The sequence below is a fragment of the Tamandua tetradactyla genome, chromosome 3, assembly GCF_023851605.1.
Source record: "Tamandua tetradactyla isolate mTamTet1 chromosome 3, mTamTet1.pri, whole genome shotgun sequence".
Taxonomy (NCBI): Eukaryota; Metazoa; Chordata; class Mammalia; order Pilosa; family Myrmecophagidae; genus Tamandua; species Tamandua tetradactyla.
The window spans coordinates 193,905,297-193,928,030 of NC_135329.1; the positions used below are offsets into that span (position 1 = coordinate 193,905,297).

At 51.2% G+C, this 22,734-nt stretch overlaps 1 protein-coding gene across 1 annotated transcript in view; it reads left to right on the plus strand.

Moving 5' to 3' along the window:
- The window catches only part of VIL1 (villin 1), a 38,519-nt gene continuing 15,785 nt past the window's right edge, over positions 1–22,734 (plus strand). The window contains exons 1-19 of the mRNA XM_077155130.1: positions 1–128; positions 4,423–4,508; positions 5,045–5,119; positions 5,908–6,104; positions 7,019–7,127; positions 7,324–7,434; positions 8,649–8,851; positions 8,953–9,031; positions 9,155–9,253; positions 9,981–10,134; positions 10,580–10,680; positions 10,794–10,931; positions 11,473–11,631; positions 12,695–12,874; positions 13,429–13,574; positions 14,295–14,439; positions 18,691–18,879; positions 20,322–20,390; positions 21,452–21,592. Of these exons, the coding sequence (XP_077011245.1) occupies positions 4,434–4,508; positions 5,045–5,119; positions 5,908–6,104; positions 7,019–7,127; positions 7,324–7,434; positions 8,649–8,851; positions 8,953–9,031; positions 9,155–9,253; positions 9,981–10,134; positions 10,580–10,680; positions 10,794–10,931; positions 11,473–11,631; positions 12,695–12,874; positions 13,429–13,574; positions 14,295–14,439; positions 18,691–18,879; positions 20,322–20,390; positions 21,452–21,592 (2,370 nt within the window). The 5' untranslated portion in view covers positions 1–128; positions 4,423–4,433. The remainder of the gene's footprint in view (positions 129–4,422; positions 4,509–5,044; positions 5,120–5,907; positions 6,105–7,018; positions 7,128–7,323; positions 7,435–8,648; positions 8,852–8,952; positions 9,032–9,154; positions 9,254–9,980; positions 10,135–10,579; positions 10,681–10,793; positions 10,932–11,472; positions 11,632–12,694; positions 12,875–13,428; positions 13,575–14,294; positions 14,440–18,690; positions 18,880–20,321; positions 20,391–21,451; positions 21,593–22,734) is intronic.

A 22,734-nucleotide genomic window follows, 5' to 3' on the forward strand; every position in this document is an offset into this window, starting at 1 on the left:
CTTCCCTTATATGGTGAAGGCAGTGCCTAGAGGAGGGGGGTAGGGGTGGGGACAAAGGTCGCTTTCCTGCAGCCAGCTTGCCACAACTCCCCGAGATCTCCCAGGTGGCAGCTGCCTCCCTCAGACAGGTAAGGCAACCTGGTGGGAGCACATGGGGCCGATAGTGGGAGGGACAGGGTCCCTGCTTCTTGCCGGCAGCGGGGCCTCCTGGAGCACCTTGGAGCTGGCTCAAGGGGGAGACTGGGCACTCTGGGCAGAGCACGGAGCCCGGCGAGTCTGTCCTGGGCTGCCATGGAGGGAATTTTGCAGACCCCGCCCTACACACCTGCTCTTTCAGCCTCCCCACCTGCTGCCCCCACCCCACTTAGGGTGACCCCGGTCTGGAGAATGACTTCCAGTTGGAAAAACCAGGATCGTCCCTGGCAAACCGGGACTAGTTGGTCATTCCAACCCCACACCCCCCCCGACCCCCACCCTCCCACCACCCCTGCCCAGTTCTCCCTGTTGTAAATGATTGCTTTATGTCTTGATTCCCCTGACACTGCTGGGATCTCAGGGTCCTCACCCTCTGGATCCTAGAGGGTGAGCAACAGCCATCAGGAATTGAATTGGCAGGAGCAACAGCAGGGGCAGAAGCTGGACAGGGGCCGGTGGCAGGGCCTGGCCAGCCCAGAATGGACCAGCTCCCTTCCCCCAGCCTTCCTCCTGCCCTGACCCCCTCAGCCTCATTAGCCCACTGCTGTCTCCTTCAGCTGCAAAGAGGGGAGGAGGCTGGGAGCCAAGTCCAGATTAGGGTCTTGGAACAGACTGGCCACCCTCTTCCCAGGAGTCCTGCCCTGGCATCCTTCGGGACTACGGGAGGCAGAGTCTGTGCTTTGGGGCTGGAGGGGCTAGAGGAGTGGCTGTCCCCTCTGCTCTCATGGGCCTGGGGAAGCAGGGTGTGCCTGTTGTTTCAGGGGTTGCCTTCGCATGTTTCTGTCCGGCTCAGGACTGCATGACCTGGGGCTAAGAGCAGTGGCAGGACCCCGGGGCTCCCTGGAGCTGCCACTCAAGGGCACCAGGGCAGAGATAGGAAAGGAAAGATGGGACCAGAAGAGAGCAGGAACCCCAGATCCCACCCCTCTCCCAGGGTCCCAGGAAGGCATACCCCTTTCCCTCCGCAGCTTACTCTTTCAGTTTCACAAAGACTTACTGAGCACCTACTATGTGCTGGGGGCTACAAAGGCAAAAACCTATCTAGCTCCTTGTCTTCAGGAACATCCGAGTCCATTTATTAGCACATGGTTGGGCCGAGAGAGGCTCCAGGCCAGGGTGACTGGCCTCTAGCCCAGCCCGAGGTCTCTGAGAAAGTTTCCTGGAAGAAGTGGCACCTAAATTGTGCCTAGAAGAGCATGTAAGGGTGGAGTGTGTCTGTAAAGGGGACAGCAAGACAAGGCTGGGGGTCTGAGAAGCACCAGCGCAGGGGCAAGCGGGCAGCTGGGCAATATGAGAAGGCAAAGGGGAGAGATGGGGAGGGTGTCAGAATCCGCTGTTTAGGTGAACAGAAGACTGAAGGGAAGAAAACAGGATGTTGTCCAGGCTGACCAACTTCGGGATCTGGCGTGATGGTGCTTTTCCCAAGCTGGGAAACATAGTGAGGGGTTAACAGTGAGGAGGGGAAGCCTGTGAGTTCAAGTTGAGGGAGGAGACATCGCTCCAAACCAGGGCTCAGGCTGGCGGGGGGACGCAGATTGAGGGGTCCGTGTGCCTTCCAGCAGCTCAGGAAGGCGGGAGAGCTGAAGTGGACTCACCAAAGGGTGGGGAGCAGGGGGCTGCTCTGACCAGCATCAGTAGGGGCAGGAGCAGCTGGCCGGTATCTGGGGGGCAGGACACAGAACCACCCCTCCCAGGATCCCCCACCTGGCTTGAAAGGACTGGCCCCTATCCCCTCCAAGCTGATGGAGACCCCCAATCCTGATGTCTCTCTGGGGAGGAGAGATCTGTTTCCTCAAGTTCCTGCTCCCTTGAATCCCTTCTCCGATGAGCAAGAAGTGCTTTCTCTTGTCTGCCCTCGATTCCTTTTGCTGTGGTTTGCTCCTAGAGTCAGAAATTGTCCCGGGGGTGGGGGGATTGTAGAGGTCACCTCATCAACCCCCCACCTCACCCCAGAGATGAAGAAACAGAAATGGGGCCAAAGCTCACGCAGCCAGTGAATGTCAAAGGGAGTATGTCTTGGAGAAAGGGGGATGTGGATAAAGGTGCTGATTGAAATAAAACAGGCAATATTCTCCTCCTTTGTACCCAACTGGGTTCTGCTGATCCAGGAGACCTGGGGGCACTCGGGGCTCTGCAGGTTGAGAAATACCTAATGGAGGAGGCTTGGCCCACAGGGCACCAGGCAGGGTCCAAGCATAAGGGGCTTCCTGCAAACACGTGGCAAGCAGCCGGCGTTTGCAGGAATAGGCTGGAGGGGCCCTGCCCACAAGCTTCAGAATGCCAAGGAGATAGGCCTCGCTCTGGGCTGGGCGTTTCCAGACAGTAAAAGGCCAGGGATTATTCCAGGGGAAGACTCAGAGTCCAGGTGCAAGTGGAGATTAGACAGAGACTGGAGGCCCGATCTGTGGGGGCAGCCTGACCTTTCATTCATTACTCATTGGTCAAGGGGCATTCCCAGAGGAGGTGGTAGGCTCAGTGGGAATACAGCAGCCGGGTGGGGAATGGGCTGAGCAGCGAAGGCACAGAGAAGGGTGACTGGAGACCAGGGGCTCTCCAACATACCCATTTCAGAACCACTGGGGAGTCTTAAGAAAGCACCCATGCCTCCTTTCCCTAAGAGGGAAAATAAGGGATGCATGCCCGGGCTCCACCCCAGCCTAATTAAACTAAAATCTCTGGGGAGCATCAGCTTTTTTTTTTTTTTTTTCCCCAGCTCCCCAGGGTGATTCTCTCCAACAGCTGGGGTGGAGAACACAGCCATAGGTCAAAAACCAGAAAGCCCGTGCCATAAAAGAAGCTTGGGGAGGGGAGATTTCGCCAGGCTCAGCAGGTGGAGGGAGGCTCACAGTGGCAGGGTTCACTCTTTGTCATTCATTTATTCATTCATTCAGCAATGTGCTGGCACTGTTCTAGATGCTGGGGATTCAGTACTGAACAAGCAGACATAGTTCCTGCCTTCGCGAGGTTTACAGCTTGTGCGCCACCAGAGTCAAGACTGAGGGGTGTTTGGGGGCCGCTGGGAAGCAGGGGGACAGGAAACAGTTGCATACACTTTTTAAAAAATTGTGGTAGAATACACATAACTAAGATTTACTATTTTAAAGTGCCCAATTCAGTGGCATTTGGTACATTCACAACGTTGTGCAATGGTCACCATTATCTAGATTCAAAATTTTTTCATTACCCTAAACAGAAGCCCTTTATGCACTAAGCAGAGATTCCCCATTCCCCTCTCCCGCTGAGTCCCTGGTAACCTCTAATCTGCTTTCTGTCTCTATGGATTTGCCTCTTCTGAACACTTCATATGAATGGAATCATGCAATATTTTGTCCTGTTGTGTCTGGCTTTTTTCACTTTAGTATAATGTTTTCAAGTTTCATCCATGTTGCATGCATCGGCCCTTCATTCCCTTTCATGGCTGAATAATCTTCCATTGTTTACCCTTTCATCTGCTAGTGGACATTTGGGTTATTTCTGTTTCTTGTGAGTAGAGATGCTATGAACATTTGTGTACAACTTTTTGTGTGAACCCGTTTTCAATTCTTTTGGGTGCATACTTAAACCCTTATTTATTGTTTGCTTTCCTTGCAAAAAATCTGTATGCGTTTTTTAACCAAGCATGGCTTTGATTTAAAATACTTTCAAGAAGAAAAATTGTGCAGGGCTAGATAAAGTAGGGCGTTAAAATACAGATAAGCCCTGAAACCCAGAGGCACCAGTCTCTTCAAGAACATCAACCAGTTTCATCCCCCTACCCCATAACGTCGACACCCTGAAAAGGATTTCTTGTTGAAAAGACAAGAAGTTGGAAGAGTCAAATGCCCAAATACCCCTGAAGATTGGGAGAAGGATCCAACGAGAGAGAGGACTTAAATGATTATGAATCATCATAGACATTTGCTCTATAACTACGTGTTAAACTGTGCTTTGAAATTTATCACTTTTCTGCATATTTTTCACCATAAAAAAACAAACAACAGGCTGAGGTGAGGGGGCTTCATTCAGTAGATGATGAGGAGCCAGGGTGGGTGTTTGAGCAAGACAGTGACAGGATCGGTGCTGGGTGGGAAGGCTGGGGGATACCTTTTCCTCCCCGCAGGCCCTGAGCCAGCAGCCTCTTGGCCCTGCTGGGGCCTCTCCCAGGCTGGGCTGGAAATGCAGTGCCTGATGCGCGAGGGGTTGGGGGGCAGTGGCTCAGCGTTTGCTGCCACATCTGTCTGCTCCTAGGCTCGTCCACAATGACCAAGCTGAGCACCCAGGTCAAAGCCTCCCTCAACATCGCCACCCCTGGGGTGCACATATGGAGGATCGAGGTGAGGCCCCGCCTGGGCGTAGGGGACGGGGTGAGGGAAGGGACCCGGGATGGCCCGCATTTCCCTCCAGCCCGGCCCACTGGCACTGGGTGCTAGCCATCGGCACCCCACACCCTTCTCTCCCAGCTCCATCTTCCCTCCCCGGACTCCCCTTTCCTCTCAAATCACCCACCTTCCTCCTGCTCCACACGCCCCTCCTCCTGCCCCCGCACACCTTCTCTGCATCCCCTTCCTCTCCCTTCTCCATCTTTCTCCTTTGTCATTCAGCCTTCCTCTCCGTTCCTTTCACCCTCGCTTGTCTTTGCTCTTCCCTCCTTCCCTTCTCTCCTGCCCACAGACTTTCCTTTTCCCTCTTCCTTTCCCCCTCCTTTTGTTCCTGCTCCCTGCTCCTTGTCCTTCCCAGCTTCCTCATCCCCTTCTCCCCGCCCTCTCTCCGCCTCTCCCCATGGTTAAGGGAGGTGGGAGGGCTGGCCTCACTGGACACAGGGTCTTGGGTGGCCAGGACAGACCCTGGGACCTGCTCTCTCTCTCCCCAGGCCATGCAGATGGTGCCCGTTCCTCCCAACACCTTCGGGAGCTTCTTCGATGGCGATTGCTACGTAGTCCTGGCTGTGAGTGTGGGGGCCGCCAGGAGAGGGGGCTGCGCAGAGAGCAAAGCCCGGTCATCCACGCGCTGTCAGGGAGGGAACCTGAGGCCGGGGCAAGGACAGAGAGCTGGCCTGGCCCCGCCCAGCGGCAGTATTTACTGGGTGTCCCCTGCCTCTGAGCCACTGAGCTCCCAGCTGAGGCTAACTTCTGTGGATTCACAGTCTCAGGGGACCTTCTGAGCTGGTACAGTGTCATCCAGACTCAAGTCCAAATTCCAATATCCTTCGTCATCTTCATATCACCCTCTTAACCTTTGCCACATCCTGGTACCACCTATACTTTTCATTCATTTGTATTTTTCTTTATGTTGACTCACCTTTCAAGCTTAGATACATTTATTTAAAAACAGAACCCTGTATCAGTGTAAATAGGAGGCAGTACCAGGTGTCACGAATGGAAAGTAGCTATGAAATATGTAACGTAATTATTCCATACAATACACATGTTTGTGTGCCACCTAAGTGTGTCCCCTCCCGCTGACCGCCCATGCACTCCACTTCGGGACTCTGTTCCTGTCTACAATGAGGTGGGTGAGTTCTAGAGAGGGGAAGCTGCTGGCCCGGGTCCCAGGGTCAGTGTCAGAGCCGGGGCTGCCACTCAGGGTTGCAAGCGCCCATCCGGTGTGCTGACCCCCGGGGCCCAGCGCCGTGGTCCAGGGCCCACGTGGCCCAGAAAATCCTGGGCACATGGAGGCGGGGACAGGCCGTGGGAGCCCGAGGCCTGGGGCCCACCGGGCACGCCCTCTCCCTAGATCCACAAGACCGGCGGCCACCTGTCCTACGACATCCACTTTTGGGTCGGCCAGGCCTCTTCCCAGGATGAGCAGGGAGCGGCCGCCATCTACACCACGCAGATGGATGACTTCCTGGAAGGCCGGGCCGTCCAGCACCGCGAGGTCCAGGGCAACGAGAGCGAGACCTTCCGGGGCTACTTCAAGAAGGGCCTTGTGTATGGAGGGAGGCCCTGCAGGCTGGGGAGGGAGACGGAGGCTGGGGGTGGGGCAGACCTGGGCTGGGGAAAAGGTCCTGGGCAGTGGGAGGTGGCCCGGGGCCAGGAAGGGAGTCTGAGGTTATGGGGGGGCCCCTGTGGGGGAAGCCCTCATGGGTTTTTGGTGATTGTTCCTCACCTTTCTCCCCTCCCCCACCCCCATTTCTGCTGTTGCTGGGTGCTGGACCCTTCTCTTTCTGAGAATGCCTTTGGCTGCTCCCAGAGGTCCTTCTGAAATATTGTTAACACCAATATCTCTAAATCAACTCTTACTCCAATGTCCCAGAGAGCTCAGCATCTGAGGAGGCCCCCAGGGCATCATGTCAAGCCTCTCCTCTGGCTGAAAGCAAATACCTGCTCCCCCCTTTCTCTAAACCCACATTTTCTGCTTTTCTTGAGATGTCTGAGGTTCTGGCCGCCGGCTTCCCTCATGGATACACACGGTCTGAAGCCGAGCAGCCTCTGATGTCTGGGACAGGCTGGGAGCCCCCAGTCAGCCACAGGCAACCCCCCCCCCTTTTATCTTACTCACCCCTCCTCCAGTTCCCTTGGGCATTCGAGCTGGCACCTTTCTCCCCTCGTCCTTCACTTCAGTCCTACCTTCAACAATACTGTGCCCTGATCCTCGTGGCCCTCGGCCACAAGAACTAGAGTGAGGCGAGTAAGGGGTCCAGGACTTTCAGGAGACGCTCACTCTCAGGGCCACGTGAAAGTGTTCCACACCAACCTTCCACTTGCACACCCGAGTGTGAAGACTCCTTAACACCTGTGCCCTTGGCGCCTTGTGCCCCTCACCTGGTCCCGGCCCTGCCCCTCGGATCGCCCAGCTGCAGCAGTCACACCTGCCAGCCCTCAACCCTCACCTGTCTTCCCAGGATCCAGAAAGGGGGCGTGGCCTCTGGCCTGAAGCAGGTGGAGACTAACTCCTACAATGTCCGGCGGCTGCTGCATGTCAAGGGCAAGAGGAATGTGGTGGCTGGAGAGGTGGGCAGGCTCCGCTGGGGTCTCTGGGGCAAGCATGGGGCACGGTCTCCTGGCCACCCTCCCAGCCTGGAGGAGGGCTCAGGTCCAGTTCCGAGTGGAAGGCAGAGGCTGAGGAGGGGCAAGGGGCAGGGAAGGGGGTCCAGGAGACAACAGGCGGGGCTCTGAGAGGGGTTCATGGCTCCCCATGGCTCCCCAGGTGGAGATGTCCTGGAAGAGTTTCAACCGTGGGGATGTTTTCCTCTTGGACCTCGGGAAGCTAATCATCCAGTGGAACGGGCCAGAGAGCAACCACATGGAGAGACTCCGGGTAAACCCCCACCTGCTCCTGCAGACCCAGCACATGCCCACACCCCAAAACTTGCCAAGCTTCTGCCAGGCCCCTATGGGTCCCCCATTCCCCAGGGCTCTCTCCCTGACTGGAGGGGGGAGGGTGTGTGCCAAGGTGAATCTGGGTTTCTAGGTGCACGAGGGAGAGGGGATGCATGCGGAGTTTGTGCAACATATTAATCTGCTGATATTTAACGAGACCTTGCCGTGGTGCAGACTCGGGTCAAGCATGGGACAACCAGGGGTGAATGAAATGGACAGAGCCCACCCCAGCGAGCTGGTGTCCAGTGGGGAGATGGACAGGCAGGGGAAAGAGAAGCAGGGGGGTGGGGTTCGGGGTGTGGCAGAGGCTCCAGGGTTCAGGGAGGGTTTCTGGGAGGAAGAGGAGTGGGAGGAGAAGGCGGGAAAGGTGCGTGGTGGAGGGAGTCTGCCAGTGCCTTGGCAGCTGAGAATGGAAGGGAGGCAGCTGTAAAGGAGCTTGGAGAGCCCGGCCTGGGAGGGTGGAGAGCGAAGGGGCCTGGGGTTAAAACGGGAGCGACTCCATTGTTCGAGGCTGGACTGAGGGGGCGGAGCCGGAGCGTGTGTCTGTGTGTGCCGGTCTGGGACGTGTTCTGTTAGGTGTGTGTCTGTGTATCCATGTAGTGTGAGCGAGCATATGTGAGGCTGTTCATTCCGTGTGTCTGTGTGAGCACATGTGGGACTGCCGTGTGTGTGCTGCGTATGCAAGTATGTGAGGAAAATTGTGTGTGTGTGTGTGTGTGCGAGCATACGAGGCTGTGATTTCTGTGTGTGTGTGAGCTTTGGGGCAAAATGGTCCTTAGGGCTCAGATCTTGTGCAAAACTGTTCACAAATAACGTCAAAAGATGCAACAAGGTCAAAACTGAAGGTCCATGGGAATGCTGAATTTTCTGCATGATCACAAACCTACAGCTTCCCTAATCGAAACCAAAACCAAAACCTGAAGGTGCCACAAGTCCACTCAGGACACCACCCCTGCCAGCGAGGCAAGGTGCTTTCCCTGCCGGCTTGCACCTGTTTCCTCACACGCACCTGAAACGGCTCAAGGGGGAGAAGCAGGGCAGGTGCCCTCAGCCCCGGGGCCGCTGGGGGTGGGCCGGGCTCGCGCAGCGTCTGGGTTGGGGGGGGGGCGCGGCCTCGCCAGCCTTCAGGGGTGACTCGGGGCCTCCCCGCAGGGCATGAACCTGGCCAAGGAGATCCGAGACCAGGAGCGAGGTGGCCGCGCCTACGTGGGCGTGGTGGACGGGGAGAACCAGCAGGCGGCCCCGCAGCTGATGGAGGTGATGCGCCACGTGCTGGGCCCGCAGCGCGAGCTGAAGGCAGCGGTGCCCGACTCGGCGGTGGAGCCGGCCCTCAAGGCCAGCCTCAAGCTGTACCAGTGAGCGCCCGGCCGGGGTCCTCCTGGGGGGGGGGGCCGCGCGCCCCAGGACCTGGGAGTGACCGGGGCGCCTCCTGTCCACGCCCTACTTTGCCCTGCAGCGTCTCGGACTCCGAGGGAAAGCTGGTGATTAGGGAAGTGGCCACGCAGCCCCTCACACAGGACCTGCTCAGTCACGAGGTGAGAGGGTCTGGGGGAGCCTGCCCCCCAACTCCCAGCTCCTTTCACCCCGACCTACCTCTCCCCTCAACCCCCCCCCAGCACCCTCAGGCCCTCACCCCAGCTCTCCTTGCACACCTCTAGGACTGCTATATCCTGGACCAGGGGGGCCTGAAGATTTACGTGTGGAAAGGAAAGAAGGCCAACGCGGAGGAGAGGAAGGCAGCCATGAGCCAGGCGCTGGTAGGGAGGGGCCGGGAGGGGGGAGAACTGCCAGGGGGAGGGGTGAGAGGCAGATGCAGCAGGGGGAGCTTGAGAGTGGGGTTCAGATGGCAGAGCCCCAGGCAGAGGACAGGAAAGACTCGGAAGAGCAGGCTGGGGCCTGACGGTCACTTCTGCACTCCTGAAAGCAGTCCCCCCTGGCAATCAGGAGGTGGGCGCTCACCTCCCTGAACTCAAGCTTGATTCCAGGAAGGGAGGGGAAATGGAGAGCAGCCCTTGGGGCGGTTTGGGGCTGGCCCAAGTTAGAGTTTGGGGTCACTGTGGAGGCTGGAGCTAGTAGTTCTAAGTGCTTTGAGGTCAGTGTTTGACTGGGGGTTGGGTTCAGGGTTGGGGTTAGGGTTAGAGTTAGAATTCAGGTGGGCCCAAGTTTGGATACAGCTTTGACCTTGGGGTTGAGGTCAGAGATTTAGGGTCAGTATTCAAAGCAGCATTGAGGTCAGTTAGATCTGAGGTCAGTGTTAATCTTGATGGAGGGGCAGGTTTTGGTTTTGGTTTGGCCTTGACGTGGGTCAGAGCAGGGTTAGGCCTGGAATCAGCTTTGGGATTGGGGTTGGGTTCAGGTTTGGGCTTGGGACCCGAGTTGGGTTTGCTGATGAGTCTGGTTGGGATTAGAGCCAGGTTTGGTCTCGCATTGGGTCTGGAGGCTAAGGAAGGGATATAGCCCCTGGCCATCCTCTTTTTTGCCCAGAACTTTATCAAAGCCAAGCAGTACCCACCCAGCACGCAGGTGGAGGTGCAGAACGATGGGGCTGAGTCGGCCGTCTTTCAGCAGCTCTTCCAGAAGTGGACAGTGCCCAGTCGGACCTCAGGCCTGGGCACAACCCACACTGTGGGCTCCGTGGGTGAGGACCAGGCCTAGGCAGGCTGGGGGCCAAGAACTGGGAGCGGGGACTGCGCAGCACCCTGAGTGGCCTCCCACCCTTACTTCCCGGTTCCCTCTCCCGTGCATGCTTTTAGCTTGGCTCTGGGTTCCCCCAGGCTGGGCCAGGGACCCAAGGGGACATGGATAAGCTCAAGAGTTGTCATTAAAAAATGACAGCTGAGAACAGCCTGTCCCTTTCCTGGCTCCCCTGGGAGACCCTGGCTAAGCCTGTGTCTCAGAGGCAGAGAGAGAGAGTTCTGAGGTAAGCTCCTGAATCCTTCTAGCCTCGGTTTCCTCTTTCTTAAAATGGGTGTAAGAACTGAGACTGCCACTCAAGGCTGTTGTAAGGATCCAGGGCACACTTGGGCTCTAAGGTCATCCACTGGAGACAGTGGGTGTCATGATCACCCCCACCCCAACCCTAGCCAAGGTGAAGCAGGTGAAGTTTGATGCCACGTCCATGCATGTCCAGCCTCAGGTGGCTGCCCAGCAGAAGATGGTAGATGACGGGAGTGGGGAGGTACAGGTATGTCAAGGGGAAGGTGGTTGAAAAAGAGGTGGGTGGTGATCCAAGGGCTGGGTGCAGAGGGGGGTGATGGATCCATCCTGGGCCTGACGTGGGCCTGGCACTGGTCCCAGGTGTGGCGCGTTGAGAACTTGGAGCTGGTGCCTGTGGATTCCAGGTGGCTAGGCCACTTCTATGGGGGTGACTGCTACCTGCTGCTCTACACCTACCTCATTGGCGAGAAGCCGCACTACCTACTTTACATCTGGCAGGTCAGGCCCTGCCCTCCCTGGAGCACAGCCAGCTCCACTCCCCCTCTACCAAGTCCCTGCCAAGTGGCCATCACCTTTGAGTTGGACACTTCTGGTGTAATCTATGGACTAACTATCAAATTACCTGTGCCCTTTGCTAAAAGCATGTAGGTTCCTGGGTCCCAACTCAGGTCTACAAACCAAAATTTTGGGCAGTGGGACCTTGGAACCTACCTTTTAATAAGCGTTCCACCCGTCCTCCATTGCCCAGACTTTTATGTGAGGGTGCTGGGGGTGAGTGGTGTGGTGCTCATGGTATTTCCCCTAAGGAGGGTGCAGTAAGGAGAAGAGGCTTGGGGTTAAGGCAGGGGTTGCAGGTGGGACTGGGGAAGGACAAGGCTCAGAGATCAAAATTGAGAGCTGGGTCAGGTTGGGTTTTGGGCTGTGTCCAGGCTAAGGTTTGGAGGGCGTGGAGGCTGGGGGGGATGGATTGCTGAGGCTGGGTATCGGAGTCAGGGTGGGAGCTGCCCCCATCGCTCCCCTTCCCTCCTTTCATCTTCAGGGCAGCCAGGCCAGCCAGGATGAAATCGCAGCCTCAGCCTATCAAGCAGTCAACCTTGACCAAAAGTACAATGGCGAACCGGTCCAGATCCGTGTCCCAATGGGCAAGGAGCCACCCCACCTCATGTCCATCTTCAAGGGTTGTATGGTGATCTACCAGGTGTGGATGCTGGACAGAGGCTGGATGGGCATCTGGAAGACAGAGAAGGGACAGAGTTCCATTGGGGGAAGGGGTGGGGAAGTTGGGGTTGGGGCATGGGAGGGGCCGAGGGGCCAAGCCTTTCCTTGGTGGGAGAGGACCGTTTGAGGCGCCCTTGCCCATGTGGAACTGATAATAGAAATATCCATTAGGTTATGCTGAAACATACATGTAATGAGCAGTTACTATGTGCCAAGTGTATCTGCTCTCTACACCCCAACTCCTTGAGTCCTCTACATGTAAAAGGAAGTTATTTTAAATAGATTTGCCTAAACAATGCACCTGTCCAAATTGCTTTGGTGCATTCCAACATAATGAAATAGTTATGACATGCATTCACTTCAGCAATTATTTGTTTCTTGGGTACCTACTAAGCACAGAGTCCTTTACCAAGAGCAAAGGAGGGAGAAGAGTGACATGATAACACTGTTTACCACCTGGTTGGGGGAGGAAAGCCATGTGGCTGTGCCTGAGCAGTGGGCTAGCAGTCCGAAGCACTGTGTAGTTACAGGTCAGAGATTAAAGTAACGTTCAAAAGAGAGCAAGTATACGATAATCTGGAATAGAGCAGAGAATTCACAGTGTCAAAGGGGTTTGGAGGAGATCTTGGTGTTTGGGTCAGAGTTAAAGAGCATAGCAGATAAATTGAGGGCAGGCTGTGCAGGGGGTGCGATGGGAACAAAGATCCCAAGAGAAAGGGCTGTGTGGGGAGCAGCAAGAAGCCTGGCCTGGCTGAACTGGAGGGGTTGGAGAGAGTAGCAAGTGTGAATCTGGAACTTCATCGTATGATACTTTGAAATGTCTGGCGAGGAGCTTGGGTTTTATTCTGTAGGCAGTAGGGAGCCATTGAAGGGTTTTGAGCATCGGAGTACCATGACCCAAGGAGTATTTTGAAAATGGAAGGCAAGCAAACCCTGCCTGAACCCCTCTTTCTCTCTGGTTCTCTGTGTCTCTCTGATCCCCCATCATCTTCCTTACTGAATTACTCCCACCCTCTCCCCCTGCCTTCTGCCAACACCCGCAGGGAGGCACCTCTCGGGCCAACAACTTGGAGCCTGTGCCCTCTACGCGGCTGTTCCAGGTCCGAGGCACCGGGGCCAACAATACCAAGGCCATTGAGGTTCCAGCCCGGGCCACCTCCCTCAACTCCAATGACGTCTTCATCCTCAAGACCCAGTCCTGCTGCTACCTGTGGTGCGGGAAGGTGTGTGCAGGGCCCCGTCGCCAAGTGGATTCTGGGGTCCCACAGCCCCAGAGCAGGCCTGGGTCAGGGCGGGGACCTCCGGGTGACCGCACCCCATTCACACCGTTCCCAGCTGCCTCTGGAGCTTGGATCCCCTTCCTCCCGGCTCTGGGTCTGTCTTTTGGCCCCATCTCTGGCTGTTCCTCGGCTTCTCCGCCTTTGGGTTTGAAGCAGTCTCAGTTTCCCTTGTCTCTGGCACCTCTGCCTATCCCAGTGTGGGTCTGTCTTTAGGTCTGGGCTTTCTGTTACTGTCCCTGTGACTGTTTCCACTTATCTCAGGAATGAGGACTTTCAGCCTCTGGGATTCCTTCTCCCACCCTCTAAGGGTGATGCAGACTCTATGCCGTCTCTGCCATTCTTGGGAGTCTCAAGGACAGAAGAGAGAATATGAGGACTGGCCCTGCTTTGGCCTCAGGAGGGGGCCTCTCAGACCCTGGAGTTTTGGGCTGGTGAACGTGGCACAAGGGTGGTCTAAAGGGGGTCTTCCCTAACACGCCCACACCCTTCTTTCCCAGGGCTGTAGCGGGGATGAGCGGGAGATGGCTAAGAAGGTTGCTGACATTGTCTCTCGAGTGGAGAAGCAAGTGGTGGTGGAAGGGCAGGAGCCGGCCAACTTTTGGATAGCTCTGGGCGGAAAGGCCCCCTATGCCAGCAGTAAGAGGTAACTCTCGGCTCCCTCTGCCCCCAGCCCCACTGTCGAGGCCGGAGAGCCTCCCAGCACAGCTAGCCCCCTGGCCCAGAGCCTGCGGTAGGCATGGGTGGAGGGCCCAGTCTACCAGGCACTGCACCAGGCCCCCAGGGCTACAGGATGAATAAGGGGCAGCTCCTCTCATTGGAGCCACTAGGGAGAGGGGCTGTGCTGCTCACCATGGTGTCCATGGGGCCTGGTGATGTCGTTTCCCTGGCCATGGGAGTCCACTGTCAGAGGAGATAGGGCAAAGAGGGAGCATAACTATAGATGTGCCCTCCAGGAAGGAAGTACCAGAGCCATCCCAGCTCCTCCCCTTAGGTGCTGACTCAGGCTCTGAACACTCAGAAGCCCATCTGCAAACCCTCTTTCAAGGCTTTTTATAAAGAATATCCGTGATCTACTATTCCTTAGTACAAAAGCAAAAGGACGTGTGCTGCAGTAGCAGCAGGAGGGATCGAGGGAAGACACCAGAAAGAATGTCCTAATGGGACTCATTCCAGTGAGCCTTTGGAATGCATGTCTTAGAAGAGCATTCTGGGGAGGAGGGAGGACCCTTTTGTGTAATCAGAAGAGAGGGCATTTTGCTAGGCAATCAGCTTTCCACTTCAGAGATCCTCTAAGTTCTGTGTCTTTGATTCTCCTATCCCCACACCTTCCTCCTGACAACACAATGATTTTGCCATCCTGCAGATTGCAGGAGGAAACTCTGGCCGTTGCCCCCCGGCTCTTTGAATGTTCCAACCAGACCGGGCGCTTCCTGGCCTCGGAGATCCCTGATTTCAATCAGGATGACTTGGAAGAGGATGATGTGTTCCTGCTGGATGTCTGGGACCAGGTGGGTCCAAGGGCTGGGGAATCTCCTTTCCTGCCTCAATCCCCAGGGCAGGAAGCCTCAATATTTTCCTGGTCCCATATACTTTCTTCCTGGAAGCCGTATTATGAACAACAAGAGCCTAAGGAGGAAGAAGGAAGTTGGAGAGAGATGTGTCTGGGTAGGATGTGGTTTTTACCACCAGAAGTCCAATTGATCTCACATGGCAGCAAGAGTTTGTGTGTGTGTGTGTTTTTAAATATGCACGCAGTATTCTTTTATCTAGAGTTATCTGACAACTCTGCCATCAACTAGATATGTAATTGACTCTTTGGTAATTGACTCAAACGCTCTATGCTTATTTTCTTCATTTGTAAAATGGGCCTCAAAAGAGCGCCTTTCTCATATTTGTGATATATACATATGTATATATATTTGTATGTGTATATATATATATATTTTGTCTTTCTCAAATGCATCATTTATTATGTTTTTGAGAGTTTTTAGTGTCACTTGCACTTCTTGAATCCCTTTTTCTTTGCCACTTACAGCTTCATAATTCAGGGTATATTATTTAATCTCCCCAGCCTTGGTATCCTCATCCATGAAGTAGAGATAACAAGATTCACCTTTCAGAGTGGTTGTTGTAAGGATTAATTGAGGTATCTGTGAAAGTGCTTTCTGCACTATAATTTGGCATACAATTGTAAGGAGGTATGGTGAAGACGTCTATCAGATTTCAGTTTTGCTATAACTTTGATATAGTTCTGTTTAAATGAGATTGGTTAAATTTCAAGCCACACTGTGGCATTTATAGATAGATTTTTAAACATTTTTTATTGTGAAATATAACATGCAGAAAAATGATAACTTTCAAAGTACAGTTTAACACGTAGTTATAGAGCAAATTTCAAAGTATGGTATGGTTTACAGTTCCACAATTTCAGGTATTTCTTAGAGATGTTTGAATACACTAGAGACTAAAAAGAAATATCAGTATAATGATTCAATAGTCACGATCATCTGTTAAATCCTATCTTCTCTGTTACAACTCCTCCCTCTCGTTTGATCCTTCTCCCAATCTACAGAAATACTTTGCAGTGACTTTTCTAACTTCATGTTGAAAAGGGGTGTCAGTGCTTTGGGGCAGGGGGATGAAAATAGTTGATGTCCTTGGAGAGATTGGTATCTCTGGTTTTCAGGGCTTATCTGGCATAGGAACAATCTGGAGGTTTTAAGTTTCTGAAAAATAAACCTAGTGAAACTTTTGTAGAGCTTCAGATAGGGTCCTGGGTATTCTTTAGGATTTTCAGGAATACTGTTGGTTGGAGCTTGACATACCATGGCAATTTGCAATATCTAGCTGAAGCTTGCATTAGAGTAACCTCCAGAGTAACTTCCCGACTCTGTTTGATATCTCTTAGCTACTGATACCTTATTTTGTTACATTTGTTTCCCCCCTTTTGGTCAGGAAGGCATTGTTGATCCCATGATGCCAGGGCCAAGCTCATCCTTGGCAGTCGTGGCACACGTTGTCGGGGAGGCTTACACCCCTGGACATCATGTCCCATGTAGTGGGGAGGATAATAAGTTTACTTGTCAGGATTGGGCTTAAAAAGAGAGAAGCCACATCTGGGGAACAAAAGAGGTTTCTGGGGGTGACTCTTGGGCATAATTATAGATAAGCTTAGCTTCCCCGTTACAGAAATAAGTTTCATAAGAGCCAGCCTCAAGATCGGGATTGGCCTATTAACTTGGGAGTTCCTACTGCTCGAGAGAGCACCAGGAATTTCCCAGGTGAGGAAGTTTAATAGTTTGATATTTTTTCTCCATTCCTACAAGAGACTTTGCCAATACTTTTAAATTAACCATCCTACATACTCTGGAATGTTGCAGGTATTACATTAAGCTGTGTACAAGTACAAGATGTCATTCTCTATTTTAGGTTCCATGTGTTTAAGTTATATAAATGAACTGGCCAGACAGGTTAAGTTAGATTGTGTACTAGAGAAAATTTAAGTTTTGGGCAAAATAAACATCTCTTCCTTTGGTCTCACACTGAAGGTGAAGTTCTAAAATACAGACAATATCTGCCTTTACTTTGTGTTCTTATTTAACTTAGTCCCAATCAGATCAGCTTCATTCTTATCTCTAATTGAAGTCTGATCTCTTTTTCATCTTCTTAAACAGTTGCTGTATGGAGTAATGCTGACTTTCAAAGCTACAGAGGTGTTCTAGTTTGCTAGCTGCTGGAATGCAATATACCAGAAACAGAATGGCTTTTAAAAGGGGGAATTTAATGAGTTTCTAGTTTACAGTTTTAAGGCCGAGAAAATGTCCTAATTAAAACAAGTCTATAGAAATGGCCAATCTAAGGCATCCATCCAGGGAAAGATACCTTGGTTCAAGAAGGCTGATGAAGTTCAGGGTTTCTCTCTCAAGTGAGAAGGCACATGGCAAACACAGTCAGGGCTTCTCTCTCAGCTGGGAGGGCACATAGAGAACACCACATCATCTGCTAGCTTTCTCTCCTGGCTTCCAGTTTCATGAAGCTCCCTGGGAGGTGTTTTCCTTCTTCATCTCCAAAGGTCACTGGCTGGTGGACTCTCTGCTTTGTAGTGCTGCAGCATTCTCTGCTCTCTCTGAATCTCCATGCTCCTAAATGTTTCCTCTTTTATAGGGCTCCAATAAACCAATCAAGACCCACCCAAATGGGTGGAGACATGTCCTCACCTAATCCAGTTTAATAACCACTCTTGACTAAATCACATCATCCAGGGAGATGATATGATTACAGTTTCAAACATACAGTATTGAATAGGGATGATTCTACCTTTATGAAATGGGATTTTGATTAAAACATGGCTTTTTTAGGGGGCATACTTCCTTTTAAACCAGCACAAGAGGTCTAACTCTGAGTTTTAGGTGTTACACAGATACTCAAGTTCCAGGGAAATACCAGGTAATACACATAGTGCACAGAATCTCAGAATTTAGAAAAAAAAACAAAAACACTTAAATCTCACGAATAAATATGACTGTTGTAAGAGTTTACAATCTAGGCTCTAGTTTTCTTATAAGTATTTTCTAAAAGAGACCATATGATATTTGTCATTGTTCTGGCTTTTTTTGCTCAACATAGCATCCTCAAGGTTCGTTCACCTTGTTGGATGTCTCATGACTTTGTTCCTTTCTATGGCTGCACAATATTCCTTCATATGTATACACCACAGTTTGCCCTTACACTTCTCAGCCAATGTATGTTTTGGGCACTTCCATCCATTCGGTATCGTGAATAAGGCAGCCATAACCTCAGTGTGTAAATGTCTATTGAAATTCCTGCTTTTAGTTCTTCCAGATACATTCCTAGTAAAGGGATTCCTAATCATTATTTAGCCTCATGTAGATCTCCTACATTACCCTCTGGAGGAGCTGCACCATTCTGCTACCCTACCAACATTGAATAGGTATATCTCTCTCTACATTTTCTCTAGCACTTGAATCTTTATTTATTTATGTATTTTGAATCTGTGGATTTTGTTGAGATACATTCTATCTAAAATTAACATCTCACAGTATTCTCACATTCTTGCACAAACATCATCACTCTCAATTTTAGACAATTTTCATTGCTCCAAAGAGAAAAGTCAGAGATATACCCACACCAAAGAGAAAACCCAAAACATCCATAACTCTTATTTCCCCACTCCATTATTTATCCCTAGTATTGTGCTACCAGTAAGGTATTCCTGTTAAATATAGTCCATAGCATACAACAGGTAGTTTTCCTCATATATCACTCACTATTATTATTACCTTTTAGTGCAAGTGTCGTACCTTTGAAGTAGTTCATGCAAGAACTTATTTATATCTGTAGTGCTAATTGGTGAGATACATGACTTTAAACAACCCCTTTCAATCATATTCACCTTCAACATGGTACTCATCCTTATAATCCTACCAATGTATTACCAACACCCATACATTTAACTTCAACCTCGTTAACAAGCCTGTACATATTAGGTAACCATTCCTCAGAGGGAGTGTTTTTGGGGGATTAGGCCCCAAGCAGACTAGGAGTCATGGAATTCCCAAGTAGCGGGCCCCTGCCCAGGCTGTTCCTTTCCCAGGTGCATACTTCACAGCCTCCTGCGTCTCACGTGGTGGGGCAGCAGTAGTGCCGGTGCTCAGTGTTGGATGCCGGAGCCTGGGATGAAATGAGGTGGGACCTGGGAAGGCAGGAAGAATTGACTGGGCCCCTGGACCTCTCAACAGATCTTCTTCTGGATCGGGAAGCATGCCAATGAGGATGAGAAGAAAGCAGCAGCCACCACAGTGCAGGAGTACCTCAAGACCCACCCCAGCGGCCGTGACCTGGAGACCCCCATCATCGTGGTGAAGCAGGGACACGAGCCCTCCACCTTCACGGGCTGGTTTCTTGCTTGGGATCCCTTCAAGTGGAGTGTGAGTGATCTGAGCCCACCCTGGCCCTTGCAGCTTGGCATGTACCTGTCTGGGTGGCTCCTTCGTGGCTGACTCCCATGGGCTTTTCTGTCCCCTTGTGGTAGGCAGCCTGTTTATTTGTAAAAGAGACTAGAGGTAGCTTAGAATTAAAAGGCTGCAGTGAGACCATTACGCTTCCTGGTGAGGAAGAGGGAAGGGCATCTATCAAAAACCTAGGCCAGTAACGTAGTACCTTGCTTGCATGTTTTATTTAGCGCAAAGCTGCTGGGTATTGTAAGTAAGAATCATGCTAGTTATGCACATTTAAGTAAATTTAAATTAAGATTTAATTCCTTCATTGCTTTGGCCACATATTAAGAGATCAATAGCTACTTGTGACTGATGGATATAGGACATTTCCACTATCACAGAAAGTTATATTGGACAGCACTGGTGAATTTTCGTTGCCAGATGAAACCAAACATGTCGGTTCTAAAGAACAGGCAAATGTTTTCCTGGAACTAAATTCTAAGCAAAATGGATCATTATGTGGCCCCTCATCTGAGGGACAGTGAATCTGACTTATGACATTTCCTAAACTGATCCCAGATAGAAGCAGGAGGTGGGTCCTCAAAATGGAAACCTAGAGAAGGGGGTTTCCTGTGGGGAGGAAGAAGGCTAAAGGTGGAGTGAACCTGGGCCAGCTTTCAGGTGTTCTAAATTATTGCAACAGTCAAGCGTAGGGCAGGGGAGATTAATTTCCTCAAATATCTTTTTTTTTTTTAATTCAGTGGTTATTGGGCTGAGTTGTTTTGAGGATGGATTTAGACAAATCTCAAGGCCACAAATCTGGGTGTCAGAACTTCCCAAATCCACATCAGTGCCCCAATTCAACAACTCTGGCAAACCTCACCTCAGGTTTGTACTGGTATCTCTGCTAGCCTCATTCATTCATTCATTCATTTGGCCTGATGTGAGCCCATGATGCCTCCTCCATGGGTGCCAGGCACTGAGGCTGTGTGATGGGGCCCTCAGGGAGCCATGGCCCCTTCTACCCACTCAACTCCTCCAGACTCCTTGAGGCAGCACTCTGTTTCTCCAGGGCTCTGGAGTCCTCTGGAGCCTACAAAGTGTAGGCAGTACCTTCAAGGCTGCATGTGGCTGCTTGCAGTTGTTTGCATTGGCCTCTGAACGTGGTAGAAAGATCATGTTCCTCTTCAATCCCATGTCAGGCTGAATAGGGGCAAATGAACACCTTGCCCTGCCCTTTTCTGATCTGCCAGCCCCTTTGACACCCATCTTCACCATCAAATGTCCTTATCCAGAAGGCTGCCCAAGCCTCAGTCTAAGTTTCCTCTTCCCTTCCTCACCACCAGGCCCTAAGCCTTCTTTCACCTCCTGAAGGAAAGCAGCGGGTCCTCTGCTAAGACCCAGGACTAATCTGTTCCTTACTTTATATGCAGAACACCAAATCCTACGAGGACCTGAAGGGGGAACTTGGAAACCCTGGGGACTGGAACCAGATCACTGCTGTGAGTAGGCGGTACAGGGCTGGCCTGATGGTGGCTAGCTGGCAGTCAGACCAGTAGGTGCTGAGAAAGTTCCAGAGAAAATACCAATGTTCTGTGCTTTCCTTTCTACAGTTTCCCCCCAGTTCTCATGGGAGTTCTTGCTGTTTAATTTCAATGCCTCTAGTTGCTTTGTCTTTTCTATTCCCTAGTGAAATGGTTTCCAAATTTTATCAAGCACAAGCATCTGGGCAAAGGGTAATGGAGGGATGGGAAGCTTATTAAAGTACAGATCTCCAAGCCTCACGCTCTTAAACTCTAGGTGTAAGAACTTGGCTGGGACCCAGGAATCTGTATGTTTTTAGCAAAGGGCCCAGCTAATTTGGTACTTTAGTTCATGAACTACACTTTAGAGATCATGATTTCTCTATACACTATCACCCTTGGTGATGTTCTCCAGGTAGAATAACTGCAACTCCTTCAGTCTTTCATTTAGTTAACAGAAATGTATTTAGAAATGAAAGAAAAGTCTTTCCTTCAAGAAGTTCACAGGAGAGAGAAGCTAGAGTAAATTCTGCAGAAATATGTTCAGAACATGAGAACAATTTTGCAAGCAGACCAGTGTGATTAGCAGATAACACATATCACTCCACCCCCCAGGCTCAGTAGCTCATGGCACTCAATAAATCTTTCTTGGTAGACTGACTTTACAGGCTGAAAAGTACAATTAGGTCAAGGCTAAGTGAATTTACAGATGACAATTTCATAAAAGAGGGAGAGGGTCACAAAAGTTCAGGGTAGATCTTGTATGTATGGGTGAAGCCATGGAGTTAGTTAGGTTATTGTGCAAAAGTCATCTCATACCAACTGGCTTTGGGTGGATACAGACCACTAAGCTATTAGCTCACGAGTCTAATCCAATGTGTCATATTCTTATGAGAAGTATGTATGCATGTGAGTGTATAGGGACTTGAGAAAGACTTCTTGAAGTAGAATCAATAAATGTTGGCTTCAGAGAAAAAGGTAACCTTAAGGGGTAGTCACTAACCAGTTGAAGTAACCAGCCATTTCCTTTTCTTTCCTAGGAGATCATCAGCCCCAAACAGGACATGTTCACTGCTAAGGATGACCTCAGTCCTGGGCCTCTCCGTATCTTCCCCCTGGAACAGCTGGTGAACAAGCCTGTGGAGGAACTCCCTGAGGGTGTGGACCCCAGCAGGAGGGAGGTAAGTCAAACATGTGAAGGGGAACCAAAAAGACGTGGCTCTTCCATTCATTGAACTGCCCTAATTGGCCCCCAGATTGTGCCCTGCAGATGATTAGGTTCTGGGGATATCCTGATGAACAATTCAGACCTGGTTCCTATCTTCTTGTGAACTTACATCTCAGTGGAGGAGAGTTCACAGAAGTCTAATGACAGTATTGTTTCATTTCAGGAATAAGTGCCACAAAAGGGAGGCACGGGTGCCATGGAGAGTGTGTTACAAAAGGAACCTGACTTAGAGATTTGCTTTGGAAAGGTGAATAGGAATTAGGCAAGGTGGGGTTCAGGTTATTCCTGGAGAAGGACACAGTATCCATGATGTCCAGAGGCAGGAATAAGTGCAGTGTGGCCAGAGTGGCCGTAGGGCGGAGTTGGGGAGAGGCAGCTAGTGAGGATGGCAGGGGCCAAAAAGGGTAGTGCTTTCTACATCACGTTAAGGATTGTATTCCAAAAGCGGACAGAAGACATTATGGTTTGAAGCAGGGGAGTGACAGATTTACATTTTAAAAATATCATAGCTTCTCAAGCATGGATTAGAAGATGACAAAAGCTGCCCTAAGGAGATGGTTAGAAGAGAGTTGCAGCTGTCAGGCTGAGAGAGATGGGAGCCTAGAATAGGTGGTAACTGAGGAGGAGAGAAGTAGATGGTTTAGAGACAGTTTAGGAGGTAAAACCAAGACATGTTAATTGCTGGGTAGAGAGTATGCAAGAGTGGATACATGAGTGGATGCAATTGTGTTGCTCTCCGATATAGAAAGCCTTGGGTTGGCCTGGGGCTAGAGGGAGACAATTGTGCTTGGCGGTAGACATGTTGTTTGAGGCGCCTGTAAGATATCCAGGTCAAAGTTCATGTTCAGTGGGCAGTCAATTCAGAAGTGACTGTGCCCAGACACATGAATCCAAGCATCCTCAGCTCTGGTAGCTGCAGCTGTAGGCTGGTGTGAATCACTGCGAAGAGAGGATGCAGCCAGAAGAGCTTGTTAAAAACACATTTCTAATGTTTATTACCAGTTCATGAAGATCCAGAATAGACTGTGAGTCTATTAGGGGTGGTAAAAAGAGAGAGATACTCTGTTATAAGCCATAAAGAAATCTTAAAAATGA